Source organism: Aotus nancymaae, unplaced genomic scaffold (assembly GCF_030222135.1).
Source record: "Aotus nancymaae isolate 86718 unplaced genomic scaffold, 86718_ANA_hifiasm-v0.15.2.pri h1tg000006l, whole genome shotgun sequence".
Taxonomy (NCBI): domain Eukaryota; kingdom Metazoa; phylum Chordata; class Mammalia; order Primates; family Aotidae; genus Aotus; species Aotus nancymaae.
The window spans coordinates 95059442-95084500 of NW_026988417.1; the positions used below are offsets into that span (position 1 = coordinate 95059442).

At 42.4% G+C, this 25059-nt stretch overlaps 1 protein-coding gene across 3 annotated transcripts in view; it reads left to right on the plus strand.

The window, feature by feature from the left end:
• FAT1 (FAT atypical cadherin 1) overlaps positions 1–25059 on the plus strand; it is a 143237-nt gene that overhangs the window by 56676 nt on the left and 61502 nt on the right. For all 3 annotated transcript variants that reach the window (XM_012452810.2, XM_064369577.1, XM_064369576.1), the window contains one exon: positions 6914–7228. In XM_012452810.2, the coding sequence (XP_012308233.2) occupies positions 6914–7228 (315 nt within the window). The remainder of the gene's footprint in view (positions 1–6913; positions 7229–25059) is intronic.

Below are 25059 nucleotides of genomic sequence, written 5' to 3' on the forward strand. Positions count from 1 at the left end.
TGATGTCTTGCAGCGATTAACATTTAATATGACAATTCTGAGATGTTAATCTTTGCGTAATTAGCAGGAAAAATTGAATAACTATAGATTAATTGTAGAAACACTGATATTAGATCTCTGGTGTGTTGATGGTATGTCTATTCTTTTTACGTACTGTTTTTGTATTTGGGAAGAGGCTCACTTTCAAAAGAGTTATTCTGTTTATGAGGACATTGAATTGGAGAAAAGAGTTTCTAGTCTGTTGTTGCCTGTAGGGAAAATATCATTAAAATCATATCTCATGTTTAAGTTTTTCTTGTGATTGAATAAAGCAGCTTTTAATAAAATTGCTGCCTTAAGCAATTGTATGAAAAGTTTAAAAAATTATGTATGTGATATGTTATGTCAGAAAGGACAGTAGCATTATGTTGCTGGGTCCTTGCTGATTGTAAGTATTTTTGAGCTGGAGTAGCTGAAGAACCAGAATTAACAAGGCTTTGTTGAAAGCTTTGGCATTAAGGCTTGACTGGGGGCCAAGGCCTGTTAAACAAAGAAAATAGGAAAATTCTAGGAGGAAAGATATTCTGTGGCCATGGGAATTTGAATCAGTTAAATTATTTTTGGCAAACATCATAGCTGTAACTTTTTGCGTTAAAAATTACTGTGTTGCAAGCACCCTGCTCCCCCTTTGTCAGCTGGAGGGAATGCTGGCCTTTCCTTATCAAGGACAGTATTCCTTAACAGCAGCAGTCGCTGGCAGTGGCCGGGGCTAAGAGTTATTATTGGAAACCTTGATTTACTTTTGGACCATTTATTGGAGCAACCCTATAACCTTTGACTAATCAGGCTGTGGGAAGACAACATCAGTATCTCTTTAATTAAATAAGTGGACATTAATGAATCCTTCCATAAAGAAATTTTGCTGTGAGCTATCTTTCCAACTGTATTGGTCAAGCTCTTTGGGAAATTAGTTTCCTCCCTTCAGTCTAGTTCTTCCACTGTATGCATATTTAAAATGAGTTTCCATAGTGACATCTGGTGGTGGTTTGAAATCCTGAAGAGTATGTTTGGAATGATAAATATTCTTAGTTAATCACTGCAAATTTCCGGCTTCTTTCAGATTTTTCAGGTTATTAACAACTTCATTGTATTCTTGAGGTTGGAAAGCTAGGCATTTATTCCTTCCGTAATGCTTCTTTCAGGTAAAGGAATGAATTTTGATGGCACTGCTGAGTGGCGTACATAACAAGCCTGTCCGAGCCTGTCTTCTGTGCTCCAGATTTGCGTCATAGCATCACACAGTGGCATCAGGACCGCTCTGACTGCATGAGCAGGGCACCCTCCTGATGGGAGTGGCTGAGTTTCCCTGTCACCCCATCACAGCTTTGATGCTCTTGGCGTCTGGCCGGAGGGAATCCTGCGGAAGGCCTGGGCTGCACCCCCCACCCCCACAGCCTGGGCCCAGCACCTTCTGGCTGCTTGCTGTGTTTGCTTTTAAAAAGGTAGAAGGGAGGGAGCCCCGAGAGGAGGAGGGAGACCACAGAGGAGAGTTTGGGGGTGGATGTACATAGGTGCCCAAAAAGATGAGGTAGTGAATATGTGCAAGTAGAAAGATATCTGTGAAAACCATAGTTTGTGGTGGTTCCTTTTGTCTCCAGGGAGAGTTTATAACCCACTATCTAAAAAAGTACTTACTGAAAGTTGCCTGGTAGGCTGGATTAAGAGAAATAGACTGGGACAGAGGTCTGAGAACTGCCACTCTTTGATTCCTTCCCGGTGATAGCTGGAGTCTCGAGTTTTATTTTTGTTTTTCACTGTGTTTAAGGCACCAATTAGAAGTCTGATTAGAAGTTTCATGATGGAAATTTGATAATCTGTTTCTCTTCATGGAATTGAGGTAACTGCTAACATTGCAAGAAGAAATCAATCTGTAATCTGTAAATGTCAGTTGTGGCTTTAGGAAGAACTGGTGAAAGGATGATGGAGTGTGGCAACAAGAACTCATAGTGACTTAACGAGTAATGGCAGCTTCGGGTCTGACTTGGAGACAGCTGGTGTGTCGGTCCTTGCAGAAAACAGGACTCCCTTAAAGAATGGTTTGAATCGTGATGAACCCCTGATTAAGGAGGTTCTTCACTCTGGATTCTGAACTCCACCTGTTGAGCTTCTTGGAGGTGGACAGATCATTTCAATGTTCTTTAAGAACAAGGGAGTTGAACTGGAGAGTTTTGAAGGCGTTCCCAGTCTGATTGTTGATTCTGCGGTGGCAACGGCTAGCTCTGCCACTGGCCTTTCTCTGCCCATTGGCTGGACTCCTCCTTGGCCGTCCTGGACCTTCGTTCTGCCCTCACTTCAGGATGGGAAGCTTTAGGGCTTTGGCCTAGAGATCTAGAGTTAGCACTGTCCACCCACTTCAGAAGTTTCTGCCTGGGGCTCTTGAGGTGTGTATCTTGCAACTGGGTTGACAGATTAAAAAGCAGAAAACAAAATAACTTGGCATGCCTAAGGCTTCCTTCTACCCACTTTGTGCATATACGAAAGTTTTATGTGCTTAGGTGCTGAATCCCAAAACTCTGACTGAGCAGAGTCCTCAGATCCTCTCCCTTCTCTTATCCTGCATGCATGAGGAAGACCCTTATTTCCACACTGGGAAACTGCCTGTGGCCTTTCCTCATGGTCGTAGCCCCACAGGTCCCCAGCACCTTGGTGTCTGACAGTATTGCTGTTGATTGATAGTGACGACAGCACACCCGATGGGGAAGACCTGAGGTCTGGAGTCAGACTGTCTGGCTAAGCTCCGGGTCCCACCAGTGAGCTGTTGACCCTGGTCGTGTTTCCTAATCACTCCAGGGCTTAAGCAAGTTTCTTAGTTGATCTAAGCTTCTCTTTACTCATGTATACATGATTTTAGGATGAAAATCATGCAACTTCCATGTTTTTTCAGTGATTTAATGCATGTAAAGCATTTAGTGATGTAACTGGTGTACATAAGGGATCTGAGGATTTTGGTTAGAAGATGGGATTCTTCGGCGTGCCCTCCTTTCCCTTTGGGAGTTGAAATTTACTTTACAGTTCTCCATATGTTGTATGAAATAATTTTTTATCTTACAAAGAGGTACTAATTACAATACATCGAAGCAGAAGCATATTTCAGCAATCACGACAGGCATTATGAAAGTACACAGTCGTGAATTCGTGAAATAGAATATCTGACATCTCACTCATTCATACTTACTATTTTAATTGCTAATTACACAATCCTAGTTTTTTCCCATATTTGAATAGAGCCACTTTGTTTCCTCACTCTTAACCTTTAGTAATATCTATAGATTACCGGGAACTCTGACAATCCCCTCCTGTTGGACTCAGCTGTCCCCCACCCCCTGGCTGTGCAGCTGATGGGTAGGCAGAGACTGTTCCTAGCAGAAGCCATCTCAGAATTGCACACTGCAGTCTGGACGATTTCGGACCAAACTAGAAATAGGGCATGATGGGAAATCATAGCTGTTTCTATCTGTGATTGCAAACCTCAGATTGATGGTGATATATTTCCCTTTTATATTTCTTTTTTCCCTCGAGATTAGAGAAAGCTATTGTGTATGAGTGAACAATAATACATTCCTGCTGAATACTGACAGATAGATGAAATACGAAGTTTGACTCATCTTTCCCGAATTACGACATGAAGTTTTGTTTACTCTTTTGTCATAACAGCCATAGGAGTAATGAGGAAATTGCTGACACTGAAGTCAGAGATGTGGTATCCACACTCCAGATCTGCCATTTACTATGACCCTGGGAAAGTTCCTCATCTCTCTAAATCTGAGTTTTTCATCAGTGAAATGGAGTTAATAGCATCAGCGATCAAGGCAGGCTGGATGTAAAGATTATATAAGATAATGCATGTAAGACACTTAGCATAGGGCCTGGCATTTAGTAAACACTGAGCAAAGTGTTTCTGTAATTATCACTGTTTTTAAATGCCTATATGTCACATTTAGAGGGGCACGTTTTAAAACAGAAGATAGAAGCATGAATTATTGGAGGATTAGAATTCCAAAGAGATGGGTGAAAGCACCATGTACCTGTCTTCTTGAAGTTTTCTAATAATACTTCACCTGCCAAGTGAATTTTATTGCATTTTTAATGAAGTGGCGGCACACAGGAGGAGCTGTGTACATTTTGTTAATGTGTAATCCTCCTGGAGAGAACATTCTGTTATCCCCTGACATCTTCGTTTCTGTGGATAGATGTGATGAATAAGAGAAACTGGGAAAGGTTATTATTTGAGCCTACAGACAGATACAGTTTTACTAATTTAGCAGACAGAGTGAGTGTGCGTAGATTACGCTTGGGTTAGAGAAAAAGGGAAACTTGTTTAGTTCATCTTCAGTTGTCTGCTGTATGGGGGACCAGTGAGCTCCTTTTTATTTGGTTCTGAGGTTTCTTCCATGTTTCTGGAAGCAGTATGAGACACCTTTTCTGAAGGTTCAGTGTGAATTAATGAAGCAATGAGAAATCATTGTACTGCTTCTGAATGTCAATAAAGATTCGTTTTATAATTTCACATTTTATTTACCTAAGTTTTCTTTTTTTTTTTGGGATGGAGTCTCTCTCTGTCACCCAAGCTGGAGTGCAATGGTGTGATCTGGGCTCACTGCAACCTCCACCTCCTGGGTTCAAGTGATTCTCCTGCCTCAGCCTCCCGCGTAGCTGGAATTACAGGTGTCCACCACCACGCCCAGCTAATGTTTTGTATTTTTAGTAGAGACATGGTTTCACTATGTTGGCCAGGCTGGTCTCGAACTCCTGACCTTGTGATCCACCTGCCTCGGCCTCCCAAATGCTGGGGTTACAGGCGTGAGCCAGCGTGCCCAGCCTAAGTTTTATATTTTTAAGTTGTAAGTCCTTTTGGGATATAATATCCTGTTAGATATAATTATCATCCATTTAACAAGTGAGTTTTTCTGATACTAACCTCAAATGAGTTAATATTTAAATTTGTGTGATCAATGAATTACAACAGTGTATTTTTCTCAACCGAATGTTTCATTGCTGAGCATAGGTGAAGTTGGTAATTTGTTCTTTTTCTCACAGTATTTTGCTTTTAAAGGGAAACTTTAGTGATTCTAGAGCTTCATCATTTCCAGCGTCCAGCCTGTACCATGGTGTAGAACTCTTAAAAGTGTCATTAGTTCAGACTAATCAGTGCATGAGGAAAAGTGCAGTGACATGTTTTTGGTAGACAAAGGGCGCGATTACACCGTTGAATAAAAGGTGGGACTTGTCAAAGAGAAATGGATATTTCTACTTCTCATCCTGAGAGGAGGTAAATCCTGGCGTGAAGTTTTGACTGGTTTCAGTGTCTGGACCAAAACATTACAGACACTCTAACCCCTCTTCTTTGTAACCATATAATTTCATCTCTTGCTAGTTTACTTATTAAGAAGTGTATCCTTTGGGAGGCCGAGGCAGGTGGATCACGAGGTCAAGAGATCACCATGTTGACCAGGATGGTCAAAACCCCATCCTGGTTTTGAGATGGGTGAAACCCCATCTCTACTAAAAATACAAAAGATTAGCTGGGCATGGTGGCGCATGCCTGTAATCCCAGCTACTCAGGAGGTTGAGGCAGGAGAATTGCCTGAACCCAGGAGGCAGAGGTTGCGGTGAGTCAAGATCACGCCGTTGCCCTCCAGCCTGGTTAACAAGAGCGAAACTCCGTCTCAAAAAAAAAAAAAAAGAAATGTATCCTAGTGTGGATCCCAGTTGAGGACTTTTCTATACCAACCCTGTTTAAGATAATTATTTAATACATTATTGTGCTTCATGTAAGGTGGTGGGATACTGGTATTTGACAATAATGTGGCCTCTGCCCTTTTGGAGTTTATAGTGTAGTTAGAAGTTTATATTTTTGTAGCACACTGGTTGTCTTTCCATGTGTTTGAGGCGATTGAAAGAAAGAAAAGGACGTCAACGAGCAGGAGACCTGAGCAGCCCCTTGTTGTGGACTTTGAAGGTTACACTTTCTTCCTCAGCCGCTGTGAGAAGGGGTGTGTGTGCAGACCAGGCTATCCGGAGGGTGCTGCTCCTGCCTTTTTCCTTAGACAGTGGCCAGCACAGGGATGCAGTGTGAGGCGTGGGGGTGCTGGGCTGTGGGGTCTCAGATCTGGGCCATGATTCTGCTGTTGTCCCTGGCATCCTGAGTAGCCTCCAGGAAAGTCAGCACATCTCTCACCAAACCGTAGATTTCGCCAATGGAAGGATGAAGTGCTGGGCCATTAGATCATCTCTCAGTGCTCACCTGTTTTGAGACTTCAATGAGATATTATCTTTTTTTTTTTTGAGACGGAGTTTCGCTCTTGTTACCCAGGCTGGAGTGCAATGGCGCGATCTCGGCTCACCACAACCTCCGCCTCCTGGGTTCAGGCAATTCTCCTGCCTCAGCCTCCTGAGTAGCTGGGACTACAGGCACACGCCACCATGCCCAGCTAATTGTTGTATTTTTAGTAGAGACAGGGTTTCACTTTGTTGACCAGGATGGTCTCGATCTCTTGACCTCGTGATCCACCCGCCTCAGCCTCCCAAAGTGCTGGGATTACAGGCGTGAGCCACCGCGCCCGGCCCGAGATAATATTTTTAAAGTGTTCCATATAGTGCCTGACCCTAATTCTAAAAACAAATACTTTCATCGCCTATATTATGTGCCAAGTGTTCTAATCATTGTATTCATGTTAGCTTAGTTGAACATACTATTATCTCCATTTTAGAAGAAGAGAAACTGAGACACAGAAAGGCTAGTTAACTTGCTCAAAGTTACGCAACTAGTAAGAGGCACGTGAAGCCCTCAGTGAGCCGGAGTTGTTGACACTTTCTCACAGTGGCAGTTTTGGTTGTCGACCTGCTGCTTTACGTTTTTCTTTCTTCTCTCTAGGTGTCATAGAGACTTCAGATCGACTGGACCGTGAATCCACCTCCCATTATTGGCTGACAGTCTTTGCAACCGATCAGGGTGTCGTGCCTCTTTCATCGTTTATAGAGATCTACATAGAGGTGGAGGATGTGAATGACAATGCCCCACAGACATCAGAGCCTGTTTATTACCCGGAAATCATGGAAAACTCCCCTAAAGATGTATCTGTGGTCCAGGTCGAGGCATTTGATCCAGATTCGAGCTCTAATGACAAGCTCATGTACAGAATTACAAGTGGAAATCCACAAGGCTTCTTTTCAATACATCCTAAAACAGGTATGTGCTAATACCAATATATGAAGTGTTCATGCTTCCGCTATTCTGATAGGGGAATAACTAAGAATTAGCATTTTTGTCTGTTACATACTTTTGTTTTTTGATAAATTGTTTACCTTTTGAATTATTCAAAATAAGCCTTTATTTTGGATGAGAATGTAGCCTAAATGTTCTTTTTTAACTTTGAGTTTGCTTTTATAAAGCTGTTTTACAATTTTGCTCATTAGTAGGGTTTCACTTTCAGGTTAAAAAGTAAACATTGTTATTTCAATAATAGCTCCTGAATTAGTGATATATCTTAAACTTACAGAAAATTCTACTGCTGCTAAGAATTTGAATTGTCCTGAGTTGGCTTTTTGTGAAGAATATTGAAAGTTTATTTCACAGTTCACTAGTTTTTTAATGTTTTGAGTTTTTCCCAAAGAGCAATGCTGCATCTGCAAGTGGTAAGGGATTGGAATTAGACAGTTTTCTGATTGGAAGTGACACCCCAGCCTTTTGCTTTTTTTTGAGACAGAGTCTTGCTCTGTTGCCCAGGCTGGAGTGCGATGGCATGATCTCGGCTCACTGCAACCTCCGTCCCCAGATTCAAGCAGTTCCCTGCCTCAGCTTCCTGAGTAGCTGAGATTACAGGCATGTGCCACCATGCCTGGCTAATTTTTGTATTTTCAGTAGAGACGGGGTTTCACCATCTTGGCCAGGCTGGTCTTGAGCTCCTGACCTCGAGATCCACCCGCCTCGGCCTCCCAAAGTGCTGGGGTTACAGACATGAGCCACTGCGCCCGGCCGGCTTTTTGCTTCTAACTTTTTTTTCCATTGATGTCTGTGACTGACTTCCCTGCTTCTAAGAAGATAGCTCCTTGACCTCAACATCCTCCTCCAAAATTTTTATAAACTTTTAATCTTTGCTCCTTTGCTGCACAAGTGATAACTATATTCACCCTCCTTTTCTTGTGAAATAAAGTAAAAGATCTAAGAACTAAGTGCTGAAAAATTAGAAGGCATTGTCAAACATAAGAGAAGAAAGTCAGAAATATATAAGAATTGTGAAGATGAATTAGAAGTCCAGAAGGTTTGCCTCTGCAGTGGCGGTCCCAGACCTTGAGAGAGAGAAATCTAGAAGTAAAAGCCTTGATTGAGATAATGTGTGAACAAAAACAAACACTCGAAGAGATTTTTTCCTGTCGCCTTCCCAAACTGCAGCAGTCGTCACCACAGAAGACTTCTGTGTGTTCTGGAGGGTTGGGGGAAGATCCCTGCACACCAAGCAGTGGACACCTGGGGTGTCCTGTAATTCAGTTCTGACGTTTTTACCTGGAGACAGTCTCAGATTCTACAAGTGAAGGGCTCAGTTCCCAAGATTGTTCCCTTCTTCCCACCAGTTACAAGCCCAGGCCTCCGAAACTTCCCACCAGCTCCAGGTTAGGATTCCCGTGACCTCTATTTGGGTTCTATTAATTTATTAGAGCCGGTCACAGAACTCAGGGAAACACTTCCATTTACCTGTTTATTACAAAGGATGTTTAAAAGGTTGTAAGTGAACAAGTGAACAGCCAGATGAAGAGATACACGGGGCAGGGTCTGCCAGGGTCCCATGCATGGGCACTTCTGTTCCAGTGGAGCTGGGGGAGGGGGCCGCCACCCTCCCAGCACCTGGCTGAGTTCTTGTTCACCTTCCCTTCAGCCTCTATGCGTTCAGCATCTAGGAGCTCTGAACCCTGCTTTCTTGAGCCTTTTATGGAGACTTCGTTGCCTAGGCGTGATTGCTGCATGGACAGCCGTGTCAACACGTGGTTGACGAAGGCCTGTCTCTTAAGATTCCTCTTGGCTTCTGTCTGCAGCGTTTCCACCTCTAGCATATGGAGCGGGTCCCTGTCTGGAATGAGGGGCTTATGACCCACAGTCAGATTGGCGTGCTGCCTTGGCGGGTGAAAGGAGTGGCACATGGTCCAGAGAGAGATTCTGTTTCCTGAGGCAAAAAGTGCCACAGCATCATAACAAAAGACTGTAACAAGGGTTATGGGAATTATGAACCAGGAACCATGGACCGAAACAAATATACACCCCTCCCCCAAACGCACATATATGTCACATCACAGGTGGTAATTCAAGGCCAGAAACTACCCCTGTGTTAATTTGTTTGATGAATTGACTAAGCAGTATTTTCATTATTCTGTGTCTTCTGTCTCTCTTTTAGATTAGATTAAGTCCTCTGCAAAGAGATAGATGAGCAGGCAACAAATGTCCTTTTGGGTATCTGAGCCCATGGCATCATAGGTCTGAGTGTAACATATCAGTGAGGAGTAGGAGGAGGGAGAAACTAAGGAGCTTAGATAGCCTGGCGTTGCTGTGAGAACCTTGAAAACCCTTGGTTCTTCCTGGGGCTCAGAATTGATGCTGCTGCTGCGATGTCATGATTAATATGACATTGCCTCTCCCTTTTAAATCTCTCTATTCTGACAATGCTTAAAAAAAGATGTTTGCAGAGAGCTCTGTGCTGTTACCGTCAGCAGGAATAAACCCTCTCCAGGTGTCCACAGCCAGCACTCAGCCCCAATGGGGGCACAGGCATTCTGCTGGCAGGGCAGCAGGAGGACAGTCATTAGCTTGTACACAGAGGCATTCTGTTTTTATGAGTGGAAGTCAGGTAATAGGGGAGGATACTGTCGTTGGCACACAGCAGTATTTATTGTGAAGCATGTTAAGAACTATATGGTTAGCAAGGACGTCTCAGCATTCTACAGACCGCCTAAAGTTGCGGAAAATGAAGAAACAGTCATGTTTTAGCATGGGCACTACTAAATAATACGGTAAATATAGCTTCATAAGATCGTTTCTAGATGATTCTCTTCCTGCAACTCAGCAGAAAACTGGGGTGTGATCCTCAGCACCCAAAGTGCACATGCCTTATCTTCTCACAACCTTTAAAGCAGACTGAGTTTTCACAGGTAGGTCAGTGTCATCGTGGCCCTTGATTGTGAAAGCTGACGAAAGTCTGATAGGAAAAAGTGCTTGTGACTTCCTGACCCATCTCACCACGTGGAGACCCTAAATCATGTTACTTAATGATTAATGGTGGAGCAAGAAAATCACTGGGCTGGAAGTCAAGAGATCTGGGCCATAGTGAGGCTTTCCCTCTGGGGTCTTGGGGAGAGCAGACTCCCAGGTCATTAGATTTTGTGATTCATGGTGTTCCTGGACTCCTGTTAAGGCGTCCATGTGTAGAGTGCAGGAGCGCCCAGAGTCGCTCCTGGGACAGGTGCCATAGCCGATCCACTTGGAGGTGTTACAGCTGCTCTGCTAATGTAAGACAATCAAGATTCTAGCAGATTGATAAATTTGTGCCTTTGGATAAACAAATTTGATAGAATAAAGTGGGCCTGCTTGTTTCTTAGTGGGAAACATATATCTGGGACCCTGGTGATTATCCTAAATGTTCAGCAGGCTGGAGAGTCATTGTTTAAAGCATTTGTTTATGCATCAAGTGCAGTCATGCGTTGTTGCATGCCAAGGATACATTTTGAGAAATGTGTTATCAGGCGATTTTGTCATTGTGTGGACCGCATAGAGTGTACTTACCCAAACCTAGATAGTCTAGCCTACTGCACACCCAGGCTGTATGGGATAGCCTGTTTTAGTCTACAGCCTGGTACAGCATGATCCTGTACTGAACACTGCGGGCAGTTGTAACACATTTGTGTATCTTAACATATCTAAATGTAGAAAAGGTGCAGTAAAAATATGGTATTAATCTTTCACAACCACGGTTGTATATGTGGTTTGACTGTATATGCAGTCCGCAGTTAACTGAAATGTTGTTATGCAGTGCATGGCTGTATTTATTCACCGAACTCTATTCTTAGAAAGTATGTTGTCTACAAAAGTGATGTAACAAAGAGGAACAGGTGTGTGCAGCAGTGTGGCACAGGCTGTCACAGGTCTGGTGGAAGTAGGAAACTGACAGTGGGGTATGATTGGGAAGATGAGACCCCTTGGAACAGTGACTGGGCAGATTGAAGGTGGTAGCAATAGACTGTTGGAGAGGAGGTGGGAGATGTTTTCATGTTGGGGACAATTTGAAGGAGTGGTGAGTTGGAGACCAAGAAATGAATGTATGGGAGACAGCTACACTCGATAGAAAGCCTCAAACACTAGAATAAAGGTTAAAGAGAGTATTTGTTATTTTTATGAATAAAAGTGACCTCTTTTTGAGAGTCAGTATACAGTGCCTTGCAACATTTTGGGTAAACTTAAATTGTTGCTGGGTTTTGGGGTGCAGGGGAGCGCTTAGCTCCCCTAAGAGGATGTTTTTCCAGGCTCTTGGTCTCTCACCCAAGAATGGGAGAGGGGACCACACCGGCCATGGTACGCTCATAAAGTAAATACCAGACCCCAGAAAGTTTTTGCACAAAGTGATTTATTTAGGCAGAGGAAAGAGAAAAAGGAGATAGAAAAGGATGAGAAAGTCTTCCACGAAGAGTGTGGATGGGGACCCAAGTATGGAATCCAGGAGGGGAAAAGCAGCTTCCACGAGAGTGGAAGGGGACCCCACAGGGGGAAATCTGCCCGGATGAGGGAGACAGGGACTTGTAACCTGGGAGGAATTCCTGCCTTGTCCAAGCCCCCTGGCCAGTGAGAAGAGTTCTTTAAACTTCCACTGGAGTGACTGACCTTTGATTTTTTTCCCCCACACCCGTGAAAATTAAAACAGAAACCATTAAGTCTCCTGGATGGAGGCTTATGGGAGGGGACGTGGTGCTGGGACCAGGAGGCTCATGGGAGGGGCCGTGGTGCTGGGACCAGGAGGCTCATGGGAGGGGGTGTGGCACTGGGACCAGGAGGCTCATGGGAAGGGACATGGTACTGGGACCAGGAGGCTCATGGGAGGGGGCGTAGCGCTGGGAAGTTCTTGCCCTTAGAACTATGCCTCCTTGTGGACCCGGAAAGAGAACACTTTCCCCCAAAGTGACCTCCCTAAAAGTCTTTTTGGAAAAGAGGAAGACATCTCTTTATTACCTTTTTCTGCTTCTCCTTTTGTCATAGTAGAACACAGTATTTTAAAAGCCACAACCAAAATCCTTCCCAGGAGTAGGTTTAGTGAGTACTGTTAGGAATTCTGTGCTCTAAATGACAAGTCTGAGTGAACTTTTTTGAATGCTTTTTCTCTTCAAGGTTTTTATGCTTGATAATGGTGCCAAGCACTGTCTTTCTGCATTCCAGACCATTCTTACTATATTGTTTATAAGTAGTGTGGCAGCGGGTCTTCATTTTAAAAACATGCAAGCGAAAGACCATATCCATTTTCCTTTTGTGATAGATACACTTCTGTTGACATCCCTGATTTTTATAACCTTTTTTGTTTGACTGTGTCCATTATCAGTTAGGGTAAATTTGCTGCTTGTAAGTTGTGTGCTTGCTCAAGGTGGAAGAGAGGCAAGAGCATAGAATTCCGATTGTTGGAGCCTTGGCAGCCCCAGCGCCTGCAAACGAAAGCATCAAGCTTTGTGGTATGTCAGGGACGGAGAAGAAACGGGGTCCTGAACAAAGGGGGCCAGTGTGAGCTTCTAAGTCTCATTATCCACAGACAACCTCAGGAAATCGACACCACCCTTGCAGAGAGTTTTCTTAAAGTTATTGCTTTGAACTTGGAGGAGTTGATACACAACTTAAAATCGGCATTTGTTAATAATTTTGAAGTGTTACTTTTAGACACTGCATGCTTTAGAAGAGGCCACAGTCTTACTGTCTTATCTGTATGTTTGCTTTTTTTCAAGTTTTTGCTACAAACCAAGTATTGCTCTTTATTTTTAAAAAGCTTTTTTGAGGTGTAATTGACTTATAGCAAACTGTACATATTTAAAACCTGCAATTTGATAAGCTTTGACATAGCTTTTACACCTGAGAAAGCATCACCACTATCAGGCATTGAATGCACCCATTATTCCCAAAGGACTCCACATGCTTCTCTGTATTCCCCCCTCCCGACCCCTCCCGCTTCCATCTCTAGACAACTGCCGGCTGCTGTCCATCACTAAATAATAGTTTGCATTTCCTAGAATTTTATATTAATGAACTCACATGGCATATACTCTTTTTGATAAGGCTTCTTACACTTGGCATGTTTGTTTTGAGATTCATGCGTGTTTTAGTGTGTATCAGTACTACATTTCTTTTCACTGCTGTATATCCTTTGTGTAAATATATTATAATTTGTTTATCCACTCACCTGTTGATAGGCATTTGCACTGTTGCCACTTTTTGGCTGTTTATAAATAAAGCTGCTCTGAGCATTGCATGCAAGTCCTTCTGTGCACAGATACTCCATGTCTCTTGGACTTCACATGGGAGCGCCTCACTGTCTGGAAACTGTCTCAAGGCAGTAAGCTGGTGCGACCGTAGGCCTCCCCTCCTCTGTTTCTGGCTCCCGGGGACACTGCCTTTCTTTGCCTGACGTCTAGTGTCCTGTAAACTGTCAGTGCATTTGTTTTGTCTCCTCTATGTGGTTTTATGTTGAAGCATAAATCTGATCCCTGTATTAGAAGTGGAAGGCAAGCTATTGCTTTTAAATCAGAAAAAGATGCTTTTTTAAGTTTAGAAGTGCCATCAATATGTATGTACTGTAAACATCTTTAATAAGCAGTGAATCTTCTTAACCAGGGTTTTTGTGTCTTTAAGGAGTAAAAACTGAATTTCTAGGTTTAAGTGGAAACTTAACAATATCCCACATGTGTTTCTGGAGTTCGTGGAAATACGGGACAGAGGCACTTTCTGTGCCTCCCAAATTGTGCTGTTGTATTGTACCAGTAGCTGAATGGCACCCTCAGTCCTCCTTCCCCTGAGTGCCGTTCGTCGTCAGTACACTCTGCTCAGCAGGGCCGGAAGGCAGATGTGTGTTTGTGATGCATACTCACGTGTGGGTAGCACACCTCATAAGTTTGATCTCTTGTTTTAAATACGCCACGCAGTCACGTGGCACAACATTCAAAAGGTACAAAAAGATACCCACTAAAGTTTTACTTTTACCCAGCTCTCCAGATACTCGGCTCCCTTCCTTAGTATGTAGAATTGTCTTCTGTATCCTTGACACTGTGGCATCTTGGCCCTCACTGACTGGGGAAGGACTGCCCCTTCCAGGACTCGGGATAGCAAATGGCTGGTGCCGGACCGTGCCTTTCATTTGCAAGCTGACCAGTCCAGAGTCTTACTCCACAGCACTGCCCGTGTCATGCCCAAGTCATCTCAGAGCCAGTGCTGGACAACTGGGTACAGCTATGCCTCAGAGCCTTTGAAATTACCAGCCAGTCCTCTGCGTGTATGCTCTGCCTCACCCTAGCCTTTCTGTGAGATCCTCAGTCAAGCTGTGCCAGTTCCTTCCACCTGCAGACCGACGCTGTGTGGTCCAGCACAGCCTTTTCCACGTCCATTGGGGCTGGCATGGCCTCCTCTCAGGAAGTAACACACTGTCTTTTCACCATCATACCCCGTCTGCTGCCTCACCATGTATGAATAATAAAATCTACTACTTAAAGGCAACTAGTGTTTGCATTTTCTTTCACTTGTATACAAGCAAGAAAGAATATGTTGGCTTTTTTCTCATCTTTTTTACACAGATTGCATACCATGCACGTGGATATGCCTCTTGGGTTTTTCCATAACAGTTATAGATGCTGTGCTTTTAAGATCACCTTGGCCGGGTGTGGTGGTTCACATTTGTAATCCCAGCACTTTGGGAGGCTGTGGCTGCTGGAGCACTTGAGGTCAGGAGTTTGAGAGCAGCCTGGCCAACGTGGCGAAACCACTTTTCTACTAAGAAACAAAAATTAGCCAGGTGTGGTGGCGCATGCGTAGTCCTAGCTAATTTGGAGGCTGAAGCATGAGAATCACCTGAACCCAGGAGGCGGAGGCTGCAGTGAGCCAATATTGCTGCACTGAACTCCAGCTTAGAACAAGAACAAGACTCCATCTCAAAAAAACCAAAAAATCACCTTTTTATGGTTACCAGTGAATTTGCCACGTGATTATAGGAATGTATGTGCATATCCATGTACCTTTCAGTCTCCATTTCACTGATCTACTGATTTTACCTAATCAGTGTTTGCTTTTTACCTCTTCTCATTCATCTTCCTCTTTGAGAACAAAGACACTAAGAAAGAATTTGTTTATGACTAAAAATAAATTTATCAGAAAAGTTTAGTAGGTAATGGTATAGGGCATGCTCTTTGAATATATGCATATGTTTGTGTTTGTGATTTCTATGTGTCTATAAGTGCATCTTTAAAGGGTTTAGGCTCTTTGATAGCTGCTACGTGTATTTCTGTCCACTTGAGATTTTAAGTAGGTAATGCGATCACATAGTACAAAATTCAGTATGTATATACCATAAAAATCTCATTTGATAAGTAGTGAATCTTCATGGAGGTTTCGTGTTTTGAGTTTGTTTCAGCTTAATGTTTCTTAGGTTTTCCTTCATCAGTCCTGTAGAGTGACATTTTTTTTTCAAGACAGGGTCTCACTCTATCATCCAGGCTGGAGTGCAGTGGTGCAATCGTGGCTCAGGCAGCCTGGAACTCCTGGGCCCAAGTTCGTTCTTTCTCAGCCTCCTGAGTAGCTGGGACCACAGACAAGCACCACCACACCCAGCTAGTTTTTATATTCTTTGTAGAGGCAGGGGTGTCACCATGTTGGTCGGGCTGGTCTCCGACTTCTGATCTCAGATACTCCTCCTGTCTTGGCCTCCCAAAGTGTGAATACAGGCATGAGCCCCTATACCCAACCTGTAGAGATAAATTCCATGTATTCTGGAGGGTAAACCTTTCTCAGAATCGGGTCTCATTATGGTGAAGCACATTGCACTGTTAGAATCTTGTTGGTCCTGCTGGTTCATTCTCTTTGAGCAGATTTCCCTCAGCTGTCTCATGCCTGTTCCCTTGGAGAGCTGAGCTTGAAGGAGACAGCCCGAGGGAACCCAGAAAAGCCTAATTTTCCTTCTTTTCCCACTTTCTGTCTTATTCTCTCAAGTCTTTTTTCATACTGCTCTTCCACCTGTCTGCTGCATCTTGGCACACCACTTTTGGATAGGACTGGAACAGAACTTTCGTTAGAAGTCAGAGGAACATTGACAACTGTGTCTGATCTACTCGAGCAGCTTCCACAGACTTAACATTTACAGGAGTCCTATGGGTTGGTGACTACAGATACCAATAGTCTGCTGTGTTCCTTATTTACATTTTCTTCATTTTATAGATAATTGTAAGACTTCACAGAGGTTAGAGCTACTGGAGGTCAGGCCACATGTGAATTTCCTGGCAACCACATCTCAGTACACGGTGCCGCTGTCAGGCCCTGTGCCTTCGTGTTTGGATATAAATATGGTTGTGGAGCCAGTTTTTCTGTCTCTTACCTACTTTTTGTATTGAGGGATTCTGCATCATATAATAGTGGCTTTTCAGGCTAATCTTATTTCTGTGGTACCATCAGACCGCAAATGGGAAACTTTTCAGTAACGCTAGGTGTTTAATGAACTAGTGTTTAGTTTCATGAACCATGTACTGCAGGGGTCATTAAACTGTTTGTGCAAAGGTCCACACAGTCTCCCACACTACTGAGCCTTGTCACTGTAGCCCAAAAGCTGCTGTAAATGTTACAGAAATGAGTGAGCACGGCTGTGTTCCAATAAAACTTTATAAATAAACAAAATAAATGAATTCAATAAAATTTGAATTTTCTGTCCTTTTCATATATCACAAAGGTTTTTTTTTTCAACCATTTAAAAATGTAAAAGCCATTCTTCACTAGCCAACCACACAGAAACAAGTTAGCTGTGGTTTCCTGACGCCTGATGAGTTGATGTATTTACTGGTGGGACTAGTTAAACAATTTTGTTGATTGTTAATTTTTTTAATTCTTTTGAAGGGATAGACTTATATTTCTGAAGTAAAAATTGACTCCCCCCCACCCCGCCATTGCTCTAAACAAGAATGCTTAGAAAGGACTGTTTGTATTTTGCTTCTCTTGGTTGTTAATAACAAAATTATTCTTTAAAGAAGAGCAGTTAGAGTATTAGTTATCAAGACTGAGATCTCAGATGAGATTTCACAAGTTGATTAGTAGACTGTTGAGTAACTGCTTCTTATTAGAAGATCAGTTTTCCTAGATTTTGAGTTTTTTATACTTTTTTTTTGTTGATGTGTCCTGTTAAAAATTTTTCAGAGCTCCCAATTTCAGCTCCAGCAGTTGGCTGTAGATATGCTTAGCAGATCCTTATCATTTCCTCCCTTTTGCTTATTTTCTTCTTCTGAGTTGAGATGTTGCGCTCACACTAAGTTTCCATTTCCTGTGCTTTAGAGGACAGTGTTACACAGTGGTCTGTTTTTTTAGTCGCTTCTTGACATGTAAGATAGTGTATTTAGTATAGAATTATTTTATGTTCACCATAGGAAATGTGATTTGTGATTGCAGATGAATTGGGTAGACATGTACAGTTTTTGTGTGGTAATCCCTAAAGCATGCAGTAAAGTTACAAAATACTGTAACAGCTAGTCGGTGTACTGGGCACACAACATGTGTTAGTCCGGTAACACTTTACAATGATGTTTTTCTGAACCAAAGTAAATGGCATTTTATTGTGGCTGGAACGAATACTGAACAAGTGCAATAGGAAATAGCTAAAGCTGCAAACAACTTCCAAGGGTTTCCGGTAACATTTGATAGCTGCAAAGGAAGGAAAGGACTGGTCAGTCACATTACAATGGCAGGAATTCATTATTTAAAAAAAAAAAGTTTACCTATTCGCAGTCTTTTTACCAAGATATGCAAATATTTTAAGGAGGAATCTATAGAATTTTTTTCCTACCCCTTTCTCATGCTCATTATTATTTTATAAACTAAGCGAAGTATATTATCCCTGAAGTTTGCAAGAAGTCAAATTTTCTTCAGTACATTTCTGCCAATGTTGATGATGACAAGCTTTTTCCTCCTCAGATCGGTTAGTTTGAATCTTTATGATAAATTCTATCAGGGCATTTGATTTTTTTATAGTTTCTGAATATTATTTGCTAAAATTATGGAAAGATTTTGCATTTGGATGCCTGAGATGAGTCTTTTTCTGTCAACTTGATGTTAACCGTATGAAATGGGTCGTGTACCTCACCCTCTTTTTGTGACCCTGCTGCATCTGACATTTATAGGATCACTGAAGGCAATTCCCTGTAAACTGAGTTTTGCTGCTGATCTTAACTTTTAATGCCATCAATTTTCAACAAGAAACAGCTAGTGAGATAGAATTAAAACCAGAAGAGACGCCTGAAGACTTTAGGGTACAAGCTCCCTGTATGACTCCCTGTGTGACTTCAGGCCAGTCATTTGATTAATTTTATTAGTGTTTGCTTTGGAATTCTGAAAGTTTGAACTAAATGAGCTCTGAACTGCTTTCCAGCCTTGCCAGTCTATGAATAGAATTCCATTTTTGGCTCCAAGCCTAATCCTGCAGGCACCAGCACTGCAGTGACAAACAATAGCTGCTCAGATGGCCACAGCCGACGAAAGAGCGCGCAGAGGCTGTAGTGAAATGCGGCCTTAGAACGCCACCTAAATAAAGACAGCACAGAGCAGCCGAGGATCTCCAAGCTCACAGTCTAGAGCTCTCAGGAGCTGGATGCTGAGTGACAAGTGAAGGAAAAGTTGTACGTTTGCTCATGGCCAGTGGAGCAGTCTGTGTTTTGCGGGAGCAGAGGACGCCATGCCTCCCTGCTGGTCCTCTGGTCTGTGTTTCGGGGGGATCCAGTGTTGGCTCAGGTCCTCATGGCCCAGGACCACCCTTGTTCATTATTGTATCCACCACAGAACCAGGCATGATAGTAATGAGAGATCTTTAAAAGCAGCCACATTTGAAGGGTTTTCCCTTTCACCCATTGGAAGAGGAGTTGTAGCCGTTCAAGCAGATAAACGCTGGCCTCAGTGTAGTTTCTGTCCCTCCCGGCTTACCTGTGCCTTCTGCCTGCCCACTGCACAGCCCACTGCCTGCCCACTTGTCCATTCCTGCCTGTGTCCTCTCAGGACTGTACCGCGATCTCTGAGTCGCCATACACAGCCTTGTTCTGGGGTCAATTTCATTTTATTTAAGCAGGTTGGGTACAGATCTGTAGACTGCAGTGTCCCATGGATGACGTGTTTACAGAGGGACAGTCAGGTGCTTCCTGGAGTTCCACAGTTGCAGTCTGTTATTTCTGTATCTCATGGTGCTTTGTTTTACTTTAATACTTCATTTTTAAAATCAAAATAATGGGCCATAATGGGCCGGGCGCGGTGGCTCACCCCTGTAATCCCAGCACTTAGGGAGGCCGAGGCGGGCGGATCACAAGGTCAGGAGTTCAAGACCAGCCTGACCAACATGGTGAAACCCCGTCTCTACTAAAAATACAAACATTAACCGGGCATGGTGGCAGGCACCTGTAATCCCAGCTACTCGGGAGGCTGAGGCAGGAGAATTGCTTGAACCGGGTGGTGGAGGTTGCAGCAAGCCAAAATTGCGCCACTGCACTCCAGCCAGGGTGACAGAGCGAGACTCCGTCTGAAAAAAAAAAAAAAGAAAATCAAACTAATGTCAAATTGTGTTGCCCTCTTTGTTTTCCATGCGTCTGGTTGGTGCCTGTGGTTCTTCAGTCGCTTACCTAACTCAGAGCAAGCTCTTTCAACACTGAGCCACAGACATTTAAAAACACTTTAAGGAGCCCGACATGCCCTATAAAGTTCTAAAGCACTTTTACTTAAACCTCCGACTGCTCATATCTTCCTTATTTATGTACTTTATGTTAATTTTTCCTGGTGTTAGGCCTTTTTACTGTTCTTTCTTAGCTTCTGTATAAGAGAAGCAAAAGGTATGGTTAAAATAGGACAGTTTGGACAAATGCAGGGTGAGCACAGGTAAGTTTATCTGACTCAAGATAACATTAGGTAAATTAGTTTTGGAAAAAAAAAAAGTGATTAATCATTGTACCCTGAGACCCATAGTGCTGGTGAAATGAACTCTTGAGGACAGAGAGGCTATTTTGCTTTACTCAGAATCAAAGAGTCTGTTCTGTCTTGGTCCTTAGTGGAAACAGCTTTATAGTTGGAACTTTGTGTGTTACAGGCGTTAAGATAGAATTTATAATTACGAATAGAGTTAATAAATATTTAGGGAATTTTTCTTCTATTATGGAGGGGAAAGAAAATGAGAAATAATATACTCAGATAGAACTGATATACAGTTTGTGTCATATTTTATATATTCACAACTAAAAACAAAAGACTTAGCTCAGTTGTGGTTCTGAGCCAGAGATGTCGAGGAAGTCTCATTCCAGAGCCGAGGCATCCTGCTTTCTCTTTCTTCTGAGGGAAAACATGGCTTAACTTGGGATTTTTTGTTTCATCCCAAATCAGCTTTGGACCTGACTTATTACAGAAAGTAATAAAACTGGCTATCTCTGAATTATGGAATTGTTTGCCAGTGTTACCCAATTCTTATCTTTTAGAAAATATTTTTTTCAGTACTTTTATTTGCTATTCAAATAAAGAGATGTATTAATATGTATATTCAAACTCATCAAATTGTATACATTAAATATATGTAGTTTTTTATGTATCAGTTATACCTCAATAAAGCTATTAATTTTTCAAAAAGGTATATTTCCCTAAGGCTACTTAGCACAAATTCAAACAACAGAGGTGTGTTCTCTCACAGTTCTAGGGGCCAGAAGTTTGAATTCCAGGTGCTGTGAGGGCCGCGCTCCCTCTGAAGGCGCTAGGGGAGGACCCATCCTTGCTCCTCCTAGTCTGCAGGCACCTGCTGGCTTGTGACAGTTACATTCCAGTCTCCACTGCTCTCATCAGGTGGCGTTCTTCCCTGGGTCTCTGACTCAAATCTCCCTCTGCCTTTCTCTTAAAAAGACTCTTACTATTGAATTTAGGGTGCACCATAAATCCCAGGTGGTCTCATCTTGAAGTTCTTAATTACATCTTCAGAGGTGCTTAGCCAAAGCAGTTCACCTTCCCAGGTCCCGGGGGCATACATACATACCTTTAGGTCAGGAGCCACCACTCAATCCACCACAAAGGCATTTCCAAAAAGACGGAAAATTTGCTGTTAAATGGAAATTCCTATAGCCATTTAGAGTCTTACTATTTTTTTTATGTTGGAAAGACTACATTTCATTTAACTTATGTTCTCACAGGCTTTAATGATTTGCTCAGTAGTTGCAGACTTGTCAGGAAGATTCTGGCGATGTTTTAGGACTTAGTAAGCAGTTGAAGAACAGTTGGAATCTTCAGGTGGGCCCTTCTGGCCGCTTCGTTGCGTTTTTTGCAACATTAATCATGGTTCTTATGGTACTTAAGAACTATACTGGAGAAATACCGTGTATTTCTCATATGTCCATAGTCCTGTTGTATTTCTCTGTATCTCAAATAGTATTTTAAAGAAATAGATAATATGCTTTGTTCCAGAATATGTCCAGTAGTAATTATTGTAATGACTGAAAACAAAGCTGTTAAACTACCGGTGAATTTTTTTCACCTTCTTTTAGCACTTGTACTGAGAAGGTCAGCATGGGATGGAATCACCCGGAAACCTTTATGAGATTGTACAGGCTGGGTCCTCGTGGGTGGAGAGTGTGATTTGGTGGCCCTGGCATGGGGCAGGAAGAAGGGGGCTGTGGCATGCGTACCGTGTGATTCCAGTGCAGACCCTTGATGGAAAAGGCTTGAGCAGTAGATACTTCTAAACACTTTCCTCGGTGGGAGCTCCACTCTGGTTTCCACTCTTCTGCTGACTCCGACCTTCAGGAATTTATTTCACATTCCTAGACCTCATTTCCTCATGTTTAAGGTACAGGATTTGGGCTAGAGCATCGTGAAAGACCCTCTGGCTTTAGCAGACTTCGTTTTTATGGTAAGAGGATACTTTAGCATGCATGATCCATTTCATTCAAAATTTGTTCCAACTCAAAAACATTAGAAAAAGTTGCATAGGATACCTCACTATAATATTTCTAAGATGTTCTGATTTTTTATATACATGGCCATATATTTATATATATTTAAGGCTTAAAAATAATTTATTTGAGATTTTCCAGCCTAAGTCTAGTTTTCAGCCAACAAAAGTATTTCTATATTCTTTCATTCTGAGCTTTAAAATGTTTTAATGTTTAAATTTATTTAAGTAGTGTGCTCATTAGTAGTTCTCTTCCTCTCTCCTCTTTCTCCCCAGCCACCTGTTCTGTTTCCCAGGAGTAGCCAGAAGTAATATTTCATGGTTTAACATGTCACAGCTATTATGCACAGGAGTGTGTGTATGTGTACAGGTTACATCTGTACACACATATGCATGTCTCATACCAGCACCTTGCCTTGCTGGTTTTTGTGGTACTCTGTCTGAAAGTTACCCGAGCAGTGTAAGTTTCACAATCTGCCCATGAGTGTATTACAGGTGTTTTATTGTCGTTGACCTTAAAGTTGCTGATTCTTAAAGCACACTGAATGTCCCTGGGAGCAGTCCCTGCCACAGTCAGTAATGAAGGGCAGAAATCTAACTTCCAGTTCCTGGTAGTAGCAACGCCTGAAGAAATTACACTCAAGACCCCTAAAACTTAAACTAGACACTTCCTTACCCACCAAATATACTATGATTACAGTTCTTAAACTTAGAACAGAGTGGAATATGTGAAAGTGTTTCAGAGAAATCATTGAGGGAAAATGGTATGTACCTAGAGTGTATGCCTGTAGTCAAGGGTTCATCAAAATAGTGCTGTGATTAATCAAACATTGTGAGGAAGCGATGGTGCCCAGAGGACTCCATCCTGCAAAAGGAGCTGGGCTTGGCAGAGAGAACATTCTAATCCCAGAGGAAAATGGGAAAGTCCTGGATCTTCATTCACTGAATAACTTTGTTGTATAATCATTGTACATATTAAATATGATATATACATTTAGAGTTGTCTGTGAATTAAGAGCTTGGACTCTAGAATCAAACAGACCTGGAGTCACATCTCAGCTTTGCCTTTGGCTGGCTATGATTTTACCTTCTAAACCTCAGATATTGTAAAAATAAAGACAGTATATTAGTAGCTCCCTTATATGGTTGCTGTGAGTATCCAGTGAGAGTGATGTATATACAATGCTTAGCCCAGAGCTGGGTCTTAGGAAGCACGAAATTAGTGTTGGCTAAAAAGCGAACTATGAGAGAATAGTTTGATACTCACCTCTGCCTTTTACATGTGGGAGCCGTTTCCTTAAATAAATTGTATGCCTTTGAGGCCGAGAGCCTTGTCGTAGGCTTTCGTGTATGTCTCTCATGGTGACATATTTGGGAACAGCATTCCGAGAAGTTGAATAACAGTGCAAACTGAAAAGTGGGTGACTGAGATAGTAAACATTGTAACGTCATTACTGTTTATGAACAGAGATTTAATTTATTCACTTTTAGTGCTTAGCAAAAACAAAACAAAACAAACTAGTAATGATTCTCCAAGTCACAGCTAAGCACAGAGCCCTCGATTGTTACGTGTTCGGGTGAAGCTATGAACCAGCAGGTCTAACGCAGGCCTCTTCGTTGCCAGCTGAGCCCACTGGAGACTCACAGCAGGGAAAGGTGGGCAGGAACGTGGCAGGGCGGCATCAACACAGTCAAAATCTGGGAAACTTTTACTTTCTTTTTGCCATGTAGGATTAAGACAGATGTCTATAAAAATTTGGGTTTAGGTAAATATTTTTGCTTCAAATTTTAACCATAGAAAAATATTTTGAATATTGCAGATGTTAAAGTTTTTACTTTTGACAGACAACATTTGAAATTGGAGATGCTATAAAGGATCAGATATAATTGGTGACTGTTTAAATTATTTAAAATTGAGCTCTTCAGTGACATTAGCCACATTTCAAGCACATAGTGGCCACATGTGGCCAGGTGCTACCATATTGGACAGTGTAAATTATAGAACACACAAATCATCACAGACATTTCTGTTGGACAGTGCTTTTCTAGAATGTTCATGGCTGTGGTTCATGAATTATTGTAAAATAAAAGAGTGGACAAGCCGAAATCGTCGGTAGGGGTTAGAAGAAAACAACCAGAGTAAAAGGAAGTATCAGGCGACCAGACTTCTACTTTTTTCCCTTGATCTTTTCCCTTCCTCTGCTTATGCTCTAATAGAGTAATTAAAAAGTGGTTCCAAGTGAATTTCCTGCTGGGTGAGGTGAACACAGGGCTGCGGACCTTCCTTCCTGTAGACCCGGGACCCTGCCTTTTTACAGTGTGGGGTCGTCGGTGACCCTTACTATGGATTGCAAGTGCTTGCTCTCTCATTGCAGTTGGACCTGAGTCCTATTCAGAAATCCTATTTTTTTTCCTTCTCTAGCTGCCATCTTTCTTGTTTATTTATTTTTGAGACTCATTTTGTCGCTTAGGCTCAATTGCAGTGGCTTGCTGTCAGCTCACTGCAACCTCCACTTCCCAGATTCGAGTGAGTCTTGTGACTCAGCCTCCCAACTAGCTGGGATGATGAGTGTGCGCCACCACACCCCGCTAATTTTTGAATTTTTAGTAGAGATGGGGTTTCTCCATGTTGACCAGGCTGGTCTCCCAAGTCCTGGCCTCAAGTGATTCACCTGCCTCAGCCTCCCAAAGTGCTGGGATTATGTCATCTATTTTTATCCACAGTGCTGATGTTGAAATTATTTTTTACAGAACCAAAGTCTCCAGTCCCTTCCAGGTTTCATTCACTTTTAATGTAGACTAACTAGATTTATTGAATTTCCAACTTCAATACTTTGCTAAATAACATTGAGTAAGCAACTTA